The sequence below is a fragment of the Anopheles coustani genome, chromosome X (genome assembly GCF_943734705.1).
Source record: "Anopheles coustani chromosome X, idAnoCousDA_361_x.2, whole genome shotgun sequence".
Classification (NCBI taxonomy): Eukaryota; Metazoa; Arthropoda; class Insecta; order Diptera; family Culicidae; genus Anopheles; species Anopheles coustani.
This window is the reverse complement of record NC_071290.1, coordinates 14,462,461-14,480,016: the sequence shown is the minus strand read 5'-3', so window position 1 is coordinate 14,480,016 and position 17,556 is coordinate 14,462,461. Positions and strand designations below refer to the sequence as shown.

The 17,556-nt window shown below is 46.7% G+C and overlaps 1 protein-coding gene across 4 annotated transcripts; it reads right to left on the bottom strand.

Annotated features, from left to right (window-relative positions):
* Positions 1-278: 278 nt before the first annotated feature.
* LOC131269280 (cyclic AMP response element-binding protein B) lies at positions 279-15,300 on the bottom strand. Of its 4 annotated transcripts, XM_058271628.1 has the most exons (8): positions 15,194-15,300; positions 13,735-14,254; positions 8,704-8,778; positions 7,389-8,632; positions 7,164-7,307; positions 6,050-6,218; positions 4,412-4,510; positions 279-2,169 (listed from the first exon to the last, which is right to left on the bottom strand). In XM_058271628.1, exons 4-8 carry the CDS (start codon positions 7,803-7,805, stop codon positions 1,937-1,939), a joined length of 1,062 nt encoding a protein of 353 aa, XP_058127611.1. In that variant the 5' UTR covers positions 7,806-8,632; positions 8,704-8,778; positions 13,735-14,254; positions 15,194-15,300; the 3' UTR covers positions 279-1,936. The 4 variants fall into 4 exon arrangements, with proteins under 4 accessions (XP_058127611.1, XP_058127612.1, XP_058127613.1 ...); XM_058271629.1 differs by lacking the exon at positions 4,412-4,510; XM_058271630.1 differs by lacking the exon at positions 4,412-4,510 and having other exon boundaries at positions 279-2,151.
* Positions 15,301-17,556: the final 2,256 nt, after the last annotated feature.

The window sequence follows — 17,556 nt, the reverse complement described above, 5'->3', positions numbered from 1 at the left end:
TGTGGAGCTATGCCCCATGTTCCTGGTACAATGAACGAAGTAATGAGGTGCCTTCTCTGTGCGCGTCCGGCGCAACGGTAATAACGAATCCATACTTTTCTATATGCAAGAGAACGTTACCTAAATAATGCCGAAATCGTCTCACGCAGAGGGCGCAAGAAACTAGCGTCAAACGATCCCTAAAGCGCCAAGGGACCTCCCTCCACAACATGCGTTCGGTGAAAACCCAAAATGCAAACAACGTAAGGCAACAATCCAGGATCTACGAAAGTGTAGAAGGTAAAGTGTTTGATATCAAAAACCACGTGAAGCTGTACACCTTGTTTTGCCTCGTTCCCTTTGTTTGTTTTTTGTTTTTTTTTTTTTGTAAGCTAATTTTACTCGCACTGCACACTGCCTTCCCACAGGACGATTGTTCGGGCGAACCGGGTAAAGATAAGAAATTAAGAACGGAAAGAAAACTCTCGCCATAAACGTTAGACATGAGGCTAAACTAACAAGAACAGTAATTTATCGTCGTAATCATATAGAGCTAGACTATAATGTAAAAAATTAACATAGTGATCTTTGTAAGCATAGTGGTAAGCAACATCTTCTGGATGTGGTACGCTAAAATACGTAATTAAATAAGCCCTCGATATACAATATTAGCTCGGCAGTACGCGCGTACATCGTGCAGTAGCGATTGACCTTCCTTGTTTTCTTTTTCCAACAAACAGCGTTAAACCACAGCTCGAACGCAAACCGGATAAGAAACATGCTCGCGGAGCTGTCATTGGTAATTGTACGTAAAAGTCTTCACCTTGTCCGAATGGTTGAATCATTTTCCTCCCTCGTTAATTCAAGATTTTGTTTGTATGTTTTTCATTCTCCTTTTTCCTGCTTAACTACAACTTAAATGACGCTTTAATTTCAATAACTCGCCATATCCTGGTTGGACGAGCTCGAAACCACCACCACACGCAGGTGCTTTGTTTGTTTGTTTGTTTATCATTTTGTTTTTAACATTTGATTTATCACCTATGTACACATAAAACATCGGACATATAAAAACACGTCGCAAAACAGGGGGTGGATCCCAACCGAGAGGAAGATCCGGGGTTTTGTTTTTGCTTTTTTTTTCTTCTTTAACAACAACGAGCACGACACAACAATGAGTGAAAACTGTACCATTCCTTTCGGGCCTTTCGTCGACCGTCGCTTCTCTTCCTACGCGCTGGCGCGGGTTGTGGAGGATGAAAATGATCCGTTTTGATCCCCCGCCCGAGACGAATGAAACGGAACAAACATCGACATGTGTGTGTGTATATATGTGCTGTGATTAGGTCAATCAAAATGGTTCCAGAATTGGGAAAGCAGTTCGCTCAATTCCATTCCGCACCGCCGCAGAGTTCGGGGGCAGCGTCGGTACTACTATATCGAGGGTATCTCAACTGTACATCTCAAGTGTTGGACGTTGTACTAATGTGGCTTTTGGCAAATGCCGGAGGGGTCGTCGTTGTGTTGTTGTGAAGCCAACCTATCCGCAAACGGTCCATCCGAAAATCATGATCATTGCGCGCGCTACTTGATGTCGGCTCTGAGTTCCGTCACTTAGACTCTCGCTGGTCGCTGCAGAACTGACTAGTATCGAAGTATGGCGGGCACGGGAGGACGCATGGCGTGTCCCGTCCCATGGTCAATGGAAGAGATGGTTCCGCTGGGTATGTTCCGCTCACTCAACGTCGACGCCCCGCCACCGATTCTACCGCCCATGCTTCTCCGGTTTGGTTTCCTTTCCTCTGCCGCTGTTGAAACGCCATGTCCTTGCACCTCCGACACCGGCGCGGTACCATCTAAGCCGATGGTGCGCCTGGTGCCCTCACTACTGGTAATGCTACTGCTGCCGCTGCTGCTGCTGCTAGCCATGGTGGCGCCCTGTACCGCCGGACGCCGCTCAGTCGCTCTTCTGCTGGCAGTACAGCTCCTTCAGCGACTTCAGCTCCTCGATCAGGGCCTTGTTCTGGTTCTCCAGCACAGCCACCCGGTTCTCTAGGCACTTGATGTACTCCTTCTTCTTGCGCCGACACTCGCGGGCCGCCTCCCGGTTCTTCTGCAACCGCATCTCGCGCTTGCGGGACTGGTCCTCCAGCTGCACGTTACCTCCCATGACTGTGTTGGGAAAAATATCTTCTCAGGACAACAACCGAGCCGAGCGGAGGTAGCACGAAATCGCGCATTGCGATACGGGGACGGGGAGGTTAAGGGGGGGGGAGGGGAGAAGCAGCGCGAGAACGGAATGAGGTGCAGATGGAAACCGCATTCACCACGCCCAATGGTTACGACGTTCGATTGTTTGCCGGATTTACGGAAATGCAACAAACGAAAACGCAACCGAAAGACGATGAGATTCGGTTGGGGATTAGTTTTGCGAGGAGAGAAAGGATCGGAGGTTAAGGACCGGAGTATATGATATGCATGTATAGAAAACGAAACAGTACGATTGCGGTCGTCGGTGGAGCGGTTTCGGACAGATCGGATGATGTGGAGCGCGGTAGCAACATTGACACATCGTGTTTGTGGTATGGATGGCGCGAGTTGTGTTCCAGTGTGTAGCCCAGCGGATGTTTGCAACAACAAGGTTTCCGCACGAGACGAAGTCACCACCAAGTAGAAGTGTTGGGGAAGGGGCGAGAAGGTGGGTGCAGTGTTTGTAGATAGTGTGTCGTGTGTGTTAGGGGCGTACGATTAGTCGGGGAAGGGTTTGAAGAAGCGCGTAGACACCATAACAAAAGTGCATGAGGCGGGAGGTAGAAGATGCAGAATGGTTTAAAGGAAAAACAAGGTTCAAAGAAAGAAAAAATACAATAAAAAGAAAGAAAAGAAAAGAAAACAAACTCAGCATTATACGTAACATCTAGTAAAAACAACTCGTGGAGCAGACTATGAGTTCCGCTGTGTTAAAGCAGGACCGTTGGTTGGGGAGAGTGTGTCGGGGAGCAGAAGGTAGTAGGGCCACCATCACTGATCCTGCTTTGGGACGTTTTAAGCCCACATCGAAGAGCAAGGTTTGCCTCGCTCTTTTATTCCTCGGAAACGAACTATCAAAAGAACTCTAACTACTGCAACAGGAAAACTATAAACTGTTCAGTTGATACGAACAACTTGTAAACTAAGGACATCGTTTGAACGGTGCAAAGAAGAAACAAACATTGCAATACCTTGCACTTAGCACTAGAACACACTACTTTGAACCATAATTTGGCTGATCATTTTCGAACCATTAAAACATCGACTTGTTTGGAGATTTGTCAAACCTTTAAATGACTGCTGTTTCGTACACTTCTTGTCTTACTTTTAGCATTTAGTGTTCATTTTTTTTAGTAGCGTATTTTTTTTTAACTTAAATAACGCACTGAGTCCAAAACGTTCGTCATATCAAATCAAATGAATATAAAAAATATAAATAACTTGCGAAATAACATAATGCTTGTGACAAAAAGTATGCAAAAACAAGTTGCAAAAATTATAACATAATATTTTTCGAAGGAAAATAAAACCACAGTTTGTCCTTAAAGTTATGTATCTTTAAACTTTAACAGTTTAGTTGGGTTCTTTTCCATTTTATGTACTGCTTGTCTATTCCGTTACGCGGTTTGTGGTTTTAAGTTCGAGGATAAAGGTAAACCTTATATTCGGTGCGATATTTTTTTCCTATACTCCGAGCAGCGGGTGATTCAGAGTTGTAGTAAAAACAAAAAACAAATAGTAATGCCAATTGGTGTACGAAACAACGTCTATTTAAAGACCTGAAAAATCGTAGAAATAAATATGTTCAATTATTAAATTAATCAAAAGGATGAAGTCATAGCGTTTTGAAAATTATATGTTAAACTTGCCGATCTATGGCGTACGAGTAGAGAGTTTTGGATTCCAACTAATGCCTAATTTTTGTTTGAAAAATTATTCACCTGTTTTCGAAATATTCATAAAAGAAAATGTTATCCACTTAAATTATCCGCCTTTGTATTCTAGTGCTTGATTAACGTAATAAAGTGCATTCAGCGTCCTTCCAATCGGACGTGTCTAAAGTAAAAGTGTAGTAATAGCTAAGATAAATTATCAACAGGCGCTACACACTAAGTTACTGATAGAAACTAATTCGCTAAAATACGGTACAGTACCATGTGTAATCGTCAAAGCTGGAACGTCAGATGCACACCAAGAACGTTTTATTAACAAGATGACAAACTACCAAACACAAACAGGTTCGGGAGGTCGGAGGCCGTGCCGGCTTAAAGCACTGGCCCGAAAAAAAAACAACGACTGACAAAACTCGGTCGAGGAGTGGTGGCAAGGAAAGGGGTGTGTTTGACGTTGGGGAAAAGCGGAACAGAGGGTCGGCGAATTAACGCTATGGCATCATACTTACGAGGTACGTATATGCCCTCCTGGGGCTGGGAATATTGGACGACCCCGCCGCCGGGGGTCGTTATCGTATGCAGTCCGGGACCATCGCTCGGGTTGTTGGCTGTGGTTGTAGTTGTCGTTGTTGATGTTGTTGTAGTTGTTGTTGTTGTTTGGGGCAGTAGAAGTAGTAGTGGTAGTAGTAGCGGATCGCAGTTTGTGGTAATAGAAATTTCAGGCAATTATTGTAACGGGATGTGTTTCAAGGCGGGATGGTTTTTAGGCATTTCAGGATCGTCCGGGGGCATACCAAAAAAACAAACAAAACGGGAGAAGAAAAAAAATCAAAGATGCCGGATGAGATGTGAACCGATGTGTGCTGCATGTCGTACGATGCAATTGCTTGCACAGATTTCGGTTGGTGGTGCGCAGGTTAGGATGTGCTGGATAATGGTCCACTCCTTGGTGAGGATGCGCGCGTCCCCGTGCGGTTACTGTACTTGGCAATGTCTTGTATCCGTACCGATGGTTCCATTTTTATGAACCCTAGCTGATTTTCTAAAGTATGATGCTGAAGGGGATGGTTTAGTATGACTTCGACGCTTCGATCGCCTGCTGGAGTTGTCCTTCGAGGCGAGGCGTTTTTCGAATGAGGTGATTGATTACAGCAGGGCACAATACTTGCAACACTGCTACGACCGGAAACGGAAAACAGTCAAAATACCTCTGCACGACGCTAATATGCAACTCTGCCGTTATGCAATAAGGAAGATTATTTTCTATTGAATCTACTACTGCTAATAAATCGAAATGAATACCGCAAAGGTTCGACTTTCAAAACCAATCTACTACGAGCTACGGCTATGGAAAAATAAGTATCTAATTGGAACAACCAAGTAAGTTACTAGAAAGGCATGCAATGGTTAAAGGTCACAGATCAAAAACTACTCAAGGCACGAACCAAAATACGAAATCGCCATTGCTAAAGGCGGAACAAACTTACAGGACTTAGGTAGTTTTGACGAAAGGAACAAAATAGTATTAATAATAATAGTATGGAATACGAGATTAATCGATAACAAAAAATATTTCATTTAAACGACACTTTGAGGAAGTGGCAGACTGTTGTAAAGAAGTATACAAGGAGTCGAGGCCATCGACGTATGTTTAAACGAATATACATTGTTTTCTGCGTGTGGCTAGAGACCAACAGTTTCATTTTTCGCTTCCCGAAGCGTTGCATTGAAATAGGATGAGATGTTAACAGTGACTACGTGGTGATTCGTACCGGAGGTCCGTGTTAGTAAGATATGCCAGGGCACAGCCGATGGCTAGTGATGGGAAGTTGGTGTGAGTAACGAGAGGAAGGGTGTTTGAGGTTTAGTAATCGGTGGTGATCGATCGTGTTGCTTCAGTCGGGCGCCGATTGTGGGCGCTGGAAACGTATGGGCATTTCAAAAATGGAAAGAACAGTGTGGCGGCTAGAGAAAGTCTAGGGCGAGGTGAAATGACAGGACGAGCGCGCAGGTACACACACTCTCACACACACACACAGGATGATGGATATGGACTGGTGCGCGGTGAGGTGAACGGAGTCGGGGCTCAGAAGAACACAAACACACCCGCGCCCGGAGAGTGGAACAAAGACGAGCACGAAACGTACCGATTTCCGCTCCGCCGAGATCGCTTAATATCTTACGATAGGATGGTCGCCTGGTCAGCAGGTCTCTCCGCTTCTTCGGGGACGCCTCCTCGTCCGAGAGTGTGTCATCACTGTTCGTGTCGGTCATGATACCGCTGGATCCGGTTCCGATGTGCGGTTCTGGTTTGATCTGCAGTCCCGATTTGCGGTGCACGAAAAAGGAAAACAAACCATTAGTATTCCGATCAATATTTTAAGTTATCGTTACAACATGGATTTGTGGAATTTGACGTGGTCGAAAAATAAACATTCGTTACCAACTCTTTGCAATAAGAGGCAAACCAAACAAATGCCAGCCTTCAATTCGAGAAGCATGTTGAAGAATGCAGTATGCAGTATGTTTTGTGACAAGTCAAGCAATATTGAGAAGTCATATGACTTCGCGCTTTTCATTAAAACTAGATTTACAAAAAACAACAATTACTCATTGCATATACAGGCGCTACAATATAGGAAAGTATTCCGTAAAGAGTTGCTTAATCCCCATGGTATCCACGTACGTTATTTATGGAAATTGTTGTAATTTCAGGTTCAGAAACATTAGGTTTGTATCTCACATTAGAACTAGTGCATGTTTGTTAAACAAGTTTGATTTTTCAATTCAGCAAAACCGTGTTCAAATATAATGAATCTAAAAAATACATCATTATACATTTTTATAGCGTCCATACGCAGATCAAATCCATACGACTTTCTTTAGGTTTGTAATGTAAAATTGTAAAAACTTGGAATCATGAACCTGTACATGTAAGATGTAAACAACCGTAGCTACTTTTACATGGTAACTAAAGTTTTTTAAACAGCTTCAAGACCTAAATTTAAAGTAAACATACGTTTCCGGACAGCCGGAGGAAAAGCAAACCCAAACATCCTCACTCCAAATGCTATTCCTAAACTATGCTTTGCATGACATTGCAAGAAATTGCACATCAATAACATTTCCAACAATTGTGTTTGCCGCTTTCGTATTGCATTGCTTATTAGTATGGTAGAAGAAATCGGTGGGATATATGTTATCTTGGCCACTCTTAGTAAACCGGTTAGCCAGCGTCCAGCGTAACCTGACCACACTTACGTGTATCGTTTGCAAGTTGCCCGTCGTCGTGTGAATCACCGAGTTCGGTTTGTTGCAGACTAATAGGACGCCCCGCGTGATGGGCACGTTGCCAGCCGCCGTTTGTATAACTGACTGCTGGTTCTGCTGTATAACGGATTGAGCCTACGGGAAACAGACGGAAAATTGGGAACCGTTAGCAAAACAAAGTACACAGATAGGATGCCATACGACACGAGAACAAACCTGTCCGGCCGTTTGCGATGCCGGTATGAGTTGAACAATGTTTGGTCCCGCCCCAGCCGTTGCCGCGGATACTAGGACCGCTTCGGAGTGGGCCGTACCGGCTGCTCCGGTAAGTGCGCCCAGCGCTGTCACTGCCGATCCGGTGCCACCGGATCCACCTCCACCGCCTCCACCACCACCGGCTGCTGCTCCTGCTGTCGGTGCCGCCACCGCTGCACCACCGCTACCGTTACCGTTGCTGGAGGTGCCGCTGTTTTCGTTCAGCTGCGTCGCTCCCGTAGCTGGGCCGCGTCCAGCACTGCCGCCGGTCGCCTCACCACCAGCCGATGGACCGGTACCACCACCACCACCACCAGCACCACCTAGCGGATCGCCTATCGCCGAGGAACCGTTCTCCTCGACCATACTACTGTCCATACTCCGCCTATCCGTAGCGGCTGCGCTGGAGCGGCGTCCTCGTTGCCGTTTCGTGTTTGTTTCGTTTGTGTTTCGATAGTTTTTAAACTGGTCACCTTCGACTTTGAAGTAACGAATGGAGAATGAGTCTATCGTATTTTTTTGGGGGCTTGCTCGCGAAAAGCCTCTCCTACTACTTTCGCGGTTCGCCAACGCAAGAAAAAATAAAACCACTACACACACTCACACTCGCGTTTATGATTTTCCACGCACTTTTACGCACTCCTTGTCCAAAACCTTTGATGTAGACAGTCTTGTATCACGTTTGTAATTGTTCGTTTTTTTCTCTCACCTTCTACTGGAAGGACCGATAATTCGTCCACTACTCGATTGGTTACCACGCACTATGAGCCAACATGCCCCCGCATCTCACTTCCACTGGCCAGGGGAAGGGGGCACAATCAGCGGGACTGAGCCCGGTGTTAAGGCAAATTTGTTTCAAATCGGATCGTCTGCGGACGGAAGCAAGTGAGGGTGGCTCGTCAGGCACATCACAAGTCAAAAAAAAAAAACACAAAAACACAAAAACAAAGGTAACCGGACCAAAAACGGAAGAGGTTAAAAAACGAAAAGAAAATAACAGTCAACTGGCCAACCCGGTCCAGCGATGTTCCGTCCTCTCTATGGCATACGCGTTACCCCCGGGCACAGCTACAGCAGCACCGCACACTGGCGCATCTGGCGTGGACGGTTGGTGGAATGCTTTCCATTCCGTGTGCTGCCCGGCCTGCTCGCTAGTCTGCGCATTCCCTGGTCACCTGGTTCGACGAGTGGCGATGCAATCGAATCTGGAAAGATACGACCAAAGACGGGTGTTAATGGCGCCATTTCTCGGGCAAAGTACGATTGTATTGCTTACGGTTTAAGCTACGAATTCCTTGGTAGGGGAGTGTGGCTCCCTTTCCAGTCGTTGAGGTTGCCGCACCAGCTACACCTTATCATCATCATCACGATCAGCAACCGGCAACATGAAAGAAAGAAAAGGAAACGAATTAATATGATTGTCAAAGCAGCAAGGAGCAAGTACATTAAACTCATGAACTCATCAAAACATAAACCTGCAGCCTTGTTACTCCCACAAATGCTACAGGTGCCATATAAGAAAAGACACTTTTCCAATGCGCTTGGACAAGGTCTTACTGCTTAGCGAAAACCATAATAAAAAAAAACTATCGAGAAAACCGAACGCCCAGTGGGAAGGTCAGGATCAGCTCGCTTTTCCCAAACTTTCCCTCGGCATTTTCCGCCTCTTGTGTACACACGCCGACGCTGGGGAAACCGGAGGGCCTGACCTTGAGCGCAGCTCACGCGGACGTTAAGCAGTAGCTCGAGCTCTCACCTACACCAGAGCATTTCTCTGTGCACAGTACACATCTTGCTAGAACCGGGCGGCACAGTGGCTCATATTGGTAACTTTTTTTGAAAATTGAAATGAAAAAAAAATCCTTCTAATAAAGAAACATTGCACCTCACCTATAATATAGGTGAACAGCAGGTTTGACTACACGTGCAAGATTTAATCCCAGTGTGAAAGATGTGTTTTGTTAAATCACAGTGGATATCTGGTGTAATTAAATTTTGTTTCGTAAGCGCCGAATGAACACCTTTATTTCCTTACTTGGAAAAGACAGCACAGCTCTACGACTGATGCATCGGGCGGTATTGTACTAAGGTGAGGATTACGGTTACCATGGCAAAAACCACCATAAACCATACTCCTTCGCTTCCATGGGGAAAACGATTTGAGTTAACCACATTTGGCATCCGTTTAATCTGTCTTCCCGATATCCCCGTGAAAAACTAAAGAGATCAAAAATGGTGCAGCAACGTGTATTATCTTTTGGTGATAAAACGATGGAGTTTCATTTGGATGTGCTGGCTGCTATGAAAGCAAAGAATGCATGCATACGCTGAAACTAGAGTTGTGCAATTCCGATTCAAATTCTTTGCTTCGTTTTCGAGGTTCATTAATCTTTTAATGAGATATTCAGCAATGTTTTAAATCTTAGGTGAAAGATTAAAGATTCATAAGGCATAACACTAGCTGAAACCCGATTGGAAGCTGTAGAGCCATGAACCATATTCAACTCAGAGTATTCGGTTGGATTATCGGTGGGTACTCTCGTCCTGAGAGTAAAACATGTGGCCATATCTGTGAGCTATTACTCCTGGATGCGGGCCCTTTATCGAGGTACAAGCCAATCGCAAATTGAAGCCACCCCTGCCAGAATAGGGTGACCAACAGTATCGGCTACCAGAATCAGATTAGGTCTTTTAAGTTATGTTTCTGCTTGATTGATTGCTGAGAAAAAAAATTAAAATTAATAACGTGACTCTGAATTATTTCATTTCAGTAGTACGAAGAAAGGAACATCCGAAGTATTATACCACTGATGGGAATTGAAGAGAGTGGGCGCTTTAAAAAGGTAATTGTGCGATCCCAGATCGAATGACTGTCAATTCCCAACCAATCCAGGGATTCGATACTGTATGGAGCGTCCAGTTAAACCTGGAACTCCATGCAGTCTAGATTTGTAAATAATATTTAAATCTCATTCACTCCCGCATCAAGTAAATATTCCCTATTTACGATCAATCCTTAAGTATGCAGCAAGACGAGCAAATTATAATAAAATTACAAATCGAACCGAACAGCTCCCTAGAGGGTTTGGATTAAACAGTTCGCTCCAGGTACGACTTTATAGTTCTACATTATTCACATATTGTTCTTGGCAAGCTTGTCCACGATGCGAGCCACTGTGAGGCGCAACGTTATTTACACCATGCTCACCACACGTGGGTTGCTGCTGGGTGTTGGAGAAACAATACAATCCATCCCAGTGAGAAAGTGAGATGATTTGGCATTGCAGTACGCGTTACACGGGGGGTTTGGCTATATGGTGCCGTCGGCGCCCTGGTCGGCTCTCATCTCGCTACCCGCGAGAACATCCGCGGTACGGCTGTGAGTACGTCGTATGTCGGAGGCGCCCCGTTAGAGCCTGCCGATGATAACCTTGAAAAATCCAGTCCAGCTCGGGCAGAAAGAAACGTCACACGGTAGGCTAGCCTCCCCTATGGGTGCGCCTAATGGCGTTGATGGTGCGATGTAGTACATTACACCGTGGGCAACCTTTCAACCAGACGTTGGCAGATTGAGCTTAAGTTCCAAAAACAAGCTACATTGCAGGATACATTTGCGCTGACATATGGAGAGGAGAAAACTGTTTCCTGTACAAGCAGACCTGGCAGAGGTTTTCATCTTCGCTAACAACATCCAAGCTGGCTATGGTAAGCGAAATTGTAGCGCGAAATGTTTCCTTTCCGAGTCAGGCACAACTAAGACTCAGCTAAACGCACTTCGACCGACGAAAATGCCAATGAAACCAAGAAGAAAAAAATCTAGTTGTAACACAGGTCAGAGGAGAGGGGAAAAGAAGAAAACCAACGCACCGACGAAAGAAGAAGCACCACTTAGCGCATGGTCATGATCGTTAAAATACGTGGTTCGTAAATTTCGTTTCGCGGGAGTCACTTATTACGTAGTTAGCGGTCGCTTGCGACCGTCATCAACCGCGGAAAAATAGATTTTGCTTTTCTCGTGCGCGCGGACCTTCCCGCGCTCGCCCTTTTCCGCCCTCCGTTCCTCCTCAACCGGAACCCATGGTGTGGTGGCTCGAAAAGTTGCCCGAGCGGGGCGAAGCGAACCAATACCGACAACAACGGCCGCCTTCCGTCACCGTGCGCGGTGATGGTGGAATTTCGTACACACACACACGCCCCGACCAGCTGACAAGGGCACGGTGCACACATACACACGCACGAAATCCCCGTGCTGGTACCGTGATGAGTCATGAGTTGTATGAGCAGTGAGAGCAGGTTTGGAAACAAGACAATCTCATCAGCTCACGGTTACCATTTGGGATTTTTGTTTTACTTTTACTTCCATCGCTGGACCAAACGCGGTGATTTTTAACCGAATGACTCAGGTGCAATGGAAACATCCCTTTCAAACCGACACCAGTTACAGCCTGCCAGGATAATGTCCGAAAAGGGTAGCCAGGGCGGCCAAAGAAAACAAAGTCGGCAACGGTATGCGCCAGGAGCTGAAAGTGTTGGTGTGTATCCGTCTGTTTTCAAATGATTCATACTTTTCCTTTCTTCTTCGCAATATGTTACTTGAACTTCACGGAGTGATGATCTCAAATAAAAATAGGTCCACCGCAGCGGCGTGCATCTTGGGTTTCGAAAGCCGCACGCGTTTCATTGAAATAAAGTGGATAGCATCACAACTGTGCTTTTCTGGTAGCACAGTAAACTGGCATGCAACATCACTATTTGCTCAGTAACACCTTTCAAATTTAGATGATTCTATTTCACCTATGCTTGTATTGTTTAACTTCAACTAAAAGGTTCATTTTTTGATGATTATTAAAAACTCAGTGCACAATGTTTAAGTGAATCCGCTATACATTTTTGTAGTCCTCACGAAACATACTCATAACTCATACTCAGTGTGTTAAAATTTACTCGAAATTATGTTTGATGAATAATAGTTTCACTATTTTACTAGTTGGGAATCTATTTTTCTTTTTAGTTTCTACATCGCCAAATTTTGAATATGCCGATATGGAAGGCATGCGTATAATTGGTATTTGGTACAAGACAGGAAAATTTTCACCAGTCAATAGGAGTAATGCACTTTGTTCTTATGAGCGTATGACACTTAATTGTGCAACCATAATTCATTTTCAACGTGCCTGCTTATCACAACATGCCACACTAGTTAAAAGAAGGCAAAAACCAACAGCCTCTTATAACTTTTTTGTTTACTCTCAAATTAAGTGGACATTTTATGGTATGGTGCACTTTTTTTAGCGAACACACCATAACACCATGTACCCAAACTAGTTTGTATTAAAGTTTATCGACTTATAATCAGCAAGCAGCTACACGTTTTTTTGTTATTGCCTAACGTTTTGTTTACAAACAAAATACAAACGAAAGCCATTTGACATTTCCCGATTGTTCCCTAGGGAGGGTTACGGGGTACGTTTGGTGTAAATAGAAAAAAGATAGGATTGACAATTTCCACTCCGTGCTTGAAGGGGTTTCCTGGAAGATGATAAACCCAGGGATCCATGGTTTGAAGCAGCAAATGATACACCCGACTGGTGAAAGTTGATCCAAAAGTCCTGCCAATGTATAGTGAGGAACCAAGAAAAGGACCAGAGCGAGCTGAGCGGCACTGCGTGAGAAATCACGGAGGATACATATCTCGTCTCTATCTCCACTAAGGGAACCTTATCTCACTGGGAAGGAATGTCCAATCCAACACCACTACACAGCCGCCTCCGGGGGGTGAGAATCTGGCTACGTGTCGACCGTGGGGGATGATTTTTAACGGAAGTTCCTTCGAGGCTTCGGTTCTAGACGAAGACCGCCCGATTCTAGCGCATTCATTCTCCTTTCCGCCTTTGCGTGGACGAGGCAATGGAATGGTGATATATGTGCATTTTTCGGTGCTAGAAGTAAACGTTGGGTGCCCTTCTAGATTCCGTTCGTTGATGGACATTGTTTGACATAGCGTGTTTGATTAGCTGATTACGGCTTTGATGGCTGATTGAACGGTAGATTGTAGTCGCCTCGAAGGTATCTCTGTCCAGCCAGGATGGACTTTTCTGCTGTCCGAAGACACCCGGTGGTCGCCAAAAGTTGTTTAAACAAGAGGACCCTTTTTGTGCCATTCGCCGCACGACGTTCCACCCTTTTTTTTCTTGCTGCCAGATAACATTGCTATCTTATCAAATGGTTGTATATTTAATAAACATGAGCGTGTATTTTCGACAATATTGCCACACACGCATACACACATGCACATACACACACTCACCGAGGAAAAGACAAATCGCTGACACGGAACACGGGGATATACAGTGAGCACAAAGTTTTAGGCTCACTGGGTCACGATAAACAGCACCAACCTCACTCACAGGACACTCACTGCAGGAGGCGATTCCGGGCTCATGCCATCGGAATGTCGAGCTGCACCACGCTTGGTTACGGTCTGTGTTTTGTGTTGCTTCCCTTCTGCCCGTGCTGTTTTCGATCAATCCTTCATAGATGGAAGTCCTGCTTACGGGGCTGACATTGAATCCCGCCTTTTATTGAGCACACCTATTCACCTAGCACTGCACGCGGCTAGCGTGCGTTAATCGCTTCGATAGTCACGCACCAACACCACCACCACCACCTTCACGTCAAGGATCGTTGTGCACAGTTCGTCCTGCGAAGGGCACGCAAGCGTAAGCACCTCACTGCCAACTACTAGAGCCGTGTCACTGTCTCACCTATCGGCTCGCTCTCACCGATTCTTCACTTCACGACACGATGATGCGATCTCGGTGCGCTACCTGAGGATTACAACAACAAAAAGAAGAGATAAATAAACTAGGAGAATAAGGTTAAAGAATTCATTTGATGTTCCACCAGTGTAGTTGATTCCGGCGGTATTCAAATGGTAATTGTTTGTTACGGACACATTTGCACGTGCTCGTAAGCAACGTTGTCCTTTTGTTTGGCTTCAGGACACAGGGCCAACAAATCGAACCATCGAAAGGGTACATAAACACATGACGGAACTACACACACACACACACGCACACGAGGCCGGAACTGATTTCCAACCCAAAAGGAGCCCAAAAGGACCTCCCGCTGGACCGACGCATAGCAGGCAAGGATGTGCAAAGCACGACAACAACCTCACCGACACAGGAAAAGCCCATCCGAACGCGAACGACTGGAACGGAAGGAAGGTAGGAAGGCAGCACCGGGGTGGGGATCCGTTTTGGGATCCTCTCGGAGGTGTCCTGAACGAAAGCAAACTGTTAACGAAAATCCACCACAAACTCTGACAGGTCGCGCGAGTTTGGTGTGGTTGGGCGGGATTTCACGTGTTCACGCACACAAATGGCAAAATGGCTGGGTGGGTGGCGAGCGAGCGCGCACTTAATCGGGACGGTTGTATGTGTGTGTGTGTACGTGTACGTGTGCGACCAAGTGTTTGCGCGTGTGTATGTGTGTGTGTGTACGTTCGTATGTGCCACACAAGGGTGTGGAGTGTGCGGAACGGACAGGGTCACTGTTTGTGGTGGGAAAGGGCACTGATAAAAAAAAGGGCAGGAATGGAAGGAAAAAAGCAGTGTGCGCGGCGATTTTAGTACCACGGGACGGGCGCCACCACACCAACAGCTGCAATAATAATACAAATAATGCAGCGAGGAGAGGAGCAGCAGCACAAAAAAAAACAATAAAACACACACAGCAACAGGAGCTGCGGGGAGAATGCTTACGACGGCGACGCTGCAGGCAACGCTGACGACGGACGACGACGACGACGACGACGACGGTTCACGCTTGCAGGAAACCGGAGAATTCGTCATATTCGTTGCGAACACCGAAACGGAACTACAGTGGCGTTGTTTTTGACAGTACGCTCGAACGTCATCGCGGCGAGCCTATGGCGCCGAGCAAGCGCACGAGTGAGACGTTTCGCTCGCCGAACGGTCCGCTGGTCGGCTCAGGTACCGTGCGTGCGACCGAGACAACCACCGGTTTCGCTCTACCCGCACCGCGTTCGGTGTTCTCGATGGCTCAGCATTTTGACTCAGCAGCGCACGACCTTCCGTCACGTTCGCTCCGTACCCGCAAGCAAACCCGTGGCCAGCACATTCCCTGGCAGGCTTGTCTAGTGCGAGCGAGTGCGCACGATGGGAATCACGGGCGCGAGATACGGCATACGAAGCTGACGCGTACATCTACGTCCCATCGATACCGTTTACATCACCAGCAGCAGCAGCAGCAGCATTACAAGCAGCAGCAGCAGCATCAGCAGCGCTGGGGGACACCGCAATGCTTCAGCGATCGGATGCGCCATGCCATGGCTTTTCTCCAGCGGTGCCCAATCGGCACACCCCTCGGTTGTTTGGCACGGAAGCCCCGCTACGGGTTTTACGATGGAACGCTGGAAACGCAGCGCCTCCCGGTTTGGCACCTACCATTGGTTCTCGCACCGCATGACGCTGTAGGCATACATATGCGTACGTAGTAGGGCGTTACGTACCCCGGGGGTGAAAAATGCCTACGTTTTCGATTGCTCGCGAAGCAGCAGCGCGACGCCGCGTTCCGAAGGTTGAGAAATCGTCGTCGACGACGACGATGAAAAAATGGCAATCAACATATAGAGAAGCCCGGTGACGCAGCCGCACCGATGACGGCAGTGGTGGTGGTGGTGGTGTTGGGATGGTGGTTTAAACGTAATCACCGATGACGTCACCAGCGACCTTTCCAGTCACCCGTCCGACGGTGGTGGCTGTGTTTTATGCAGCAAAAAGCAGTGTTTCATGCTAGCAAAACGCTTCAACAATCCCTGCCTTTGTAGCCTTCGCCCTCAACTTATGCGCGTCCTCAGCAAAATTCCCTCCCCGCTCACCCCCCCCTGGAACGCATACATGCGGTGACCAGCGTCGTTCTCGCCCAAAGACTGCAAACATCTGCAACAAGTCGAACATGGGAGCAAACAAACCGATGCCACCCAAAGACGCACCATCGCTTTACCAAATGGTTTCAAACATCCCATCCGACACTGTGGTCCCGGCGTCGGGTCTGAGGCACAAATTAACACATGCGTTGCATACCGCGGATCACGTCATCCTTTATTTTCATCTGTGCCTTCCGCGAAAGCCTGTGAAAGCTCCGGCGACGGCTTACGTCACCAGCGGTACCGATCATTCGCTTTCCGGGCCGCGTTTTCTTGGCAGCGGGTTTGCTGTTTTCTTTTCTGCTTATTGTTATTATGCTTTTTCTTCTCCCTCTTCTGTTTCTATCCCTCCTCCTTCTCCTCCTCCAAGACACATCAGACGTTCCTTTAATCATCGGTGTGTTCATACACGTCCTGCGGTTTTCGGCCTGTTGCATGGGGACGGCACTCGGAACGGTGGGTGGCCGGATGGGGTTTGGGGATTGAGGGACGCGATGTTGATGTATCGCGGCTCGGTCGGAATCTTCTGGAAGCGCGCTTGCCACAACGGAGGCAGTGGTGGCCCCACCGACCGCTGTACGCTCTCCATCGACAGTGCAAGACTTAGCTTATCACAACCTTGCACTATGGGCGGAGGTCGGTCTAGGTTGAAGAGAAAAACCAATAAATAAAAATAAACAAAACAAGCGTGTTTTCCCACTTGGCTTGTGGAGGGATGGTTTTCAGGAAAGCGCACGTTGTGCGAGATGATCATTTTATTTTAGGGGAAGGCCTTGTGGGCGCCTCCTTTTCCCACTGTGCAGCGTGGGGAATTTCAGCGGCGGATGTGTCATCCTTCTCGGTTTGGGGATTTAAATGGAAGAATGCTGCGGAAGGTAATATGTTTTCATCAGTTGAATTAAAATGCAAGAAAAATAAAATAAAACAGATTCAATGAAGATTATTTTATTTTCTTGGGGGCCAACAAATGTGGCCCACGTGCGAACGTGATGGTAGGAGCTGGAGTACAAGCACACATTTTTTCTTACTCGCATGGTACTACCGATGAGCGAACAGCATTGTGACCGTGCACACCTGTACGCCAAGCACACATACCACGGCGGGTCAAACAAGAAAACATCACCGCTATTGGTCACTTGATTAGCGATCCACAACAGAGCATGACGTAATGTTTGT

Coding starts and splice junctions, on each gene's coding strand:
- LOC131269280 (XM_058271628.1), bottom strand. CDS start 7,805: ATGGACAGTAGTATGGTCGAGGAGAACGGTTCCTCGGCGATAGGCGAT. Junction 6,219..7,163: donor GCAACTTGCAAACGATACAC/GTAAGTGTGGTC, acceptor TCGGGACTGCAG/ATCAAACCAGAACCGCACAT. Junction 4,511..6,049: donor TCTCGGCGGAGCGGAAATCG/GTACGTTTCGTG, acceptor CTACAACCACAG/CCAACAACCCGAGCGATGGT.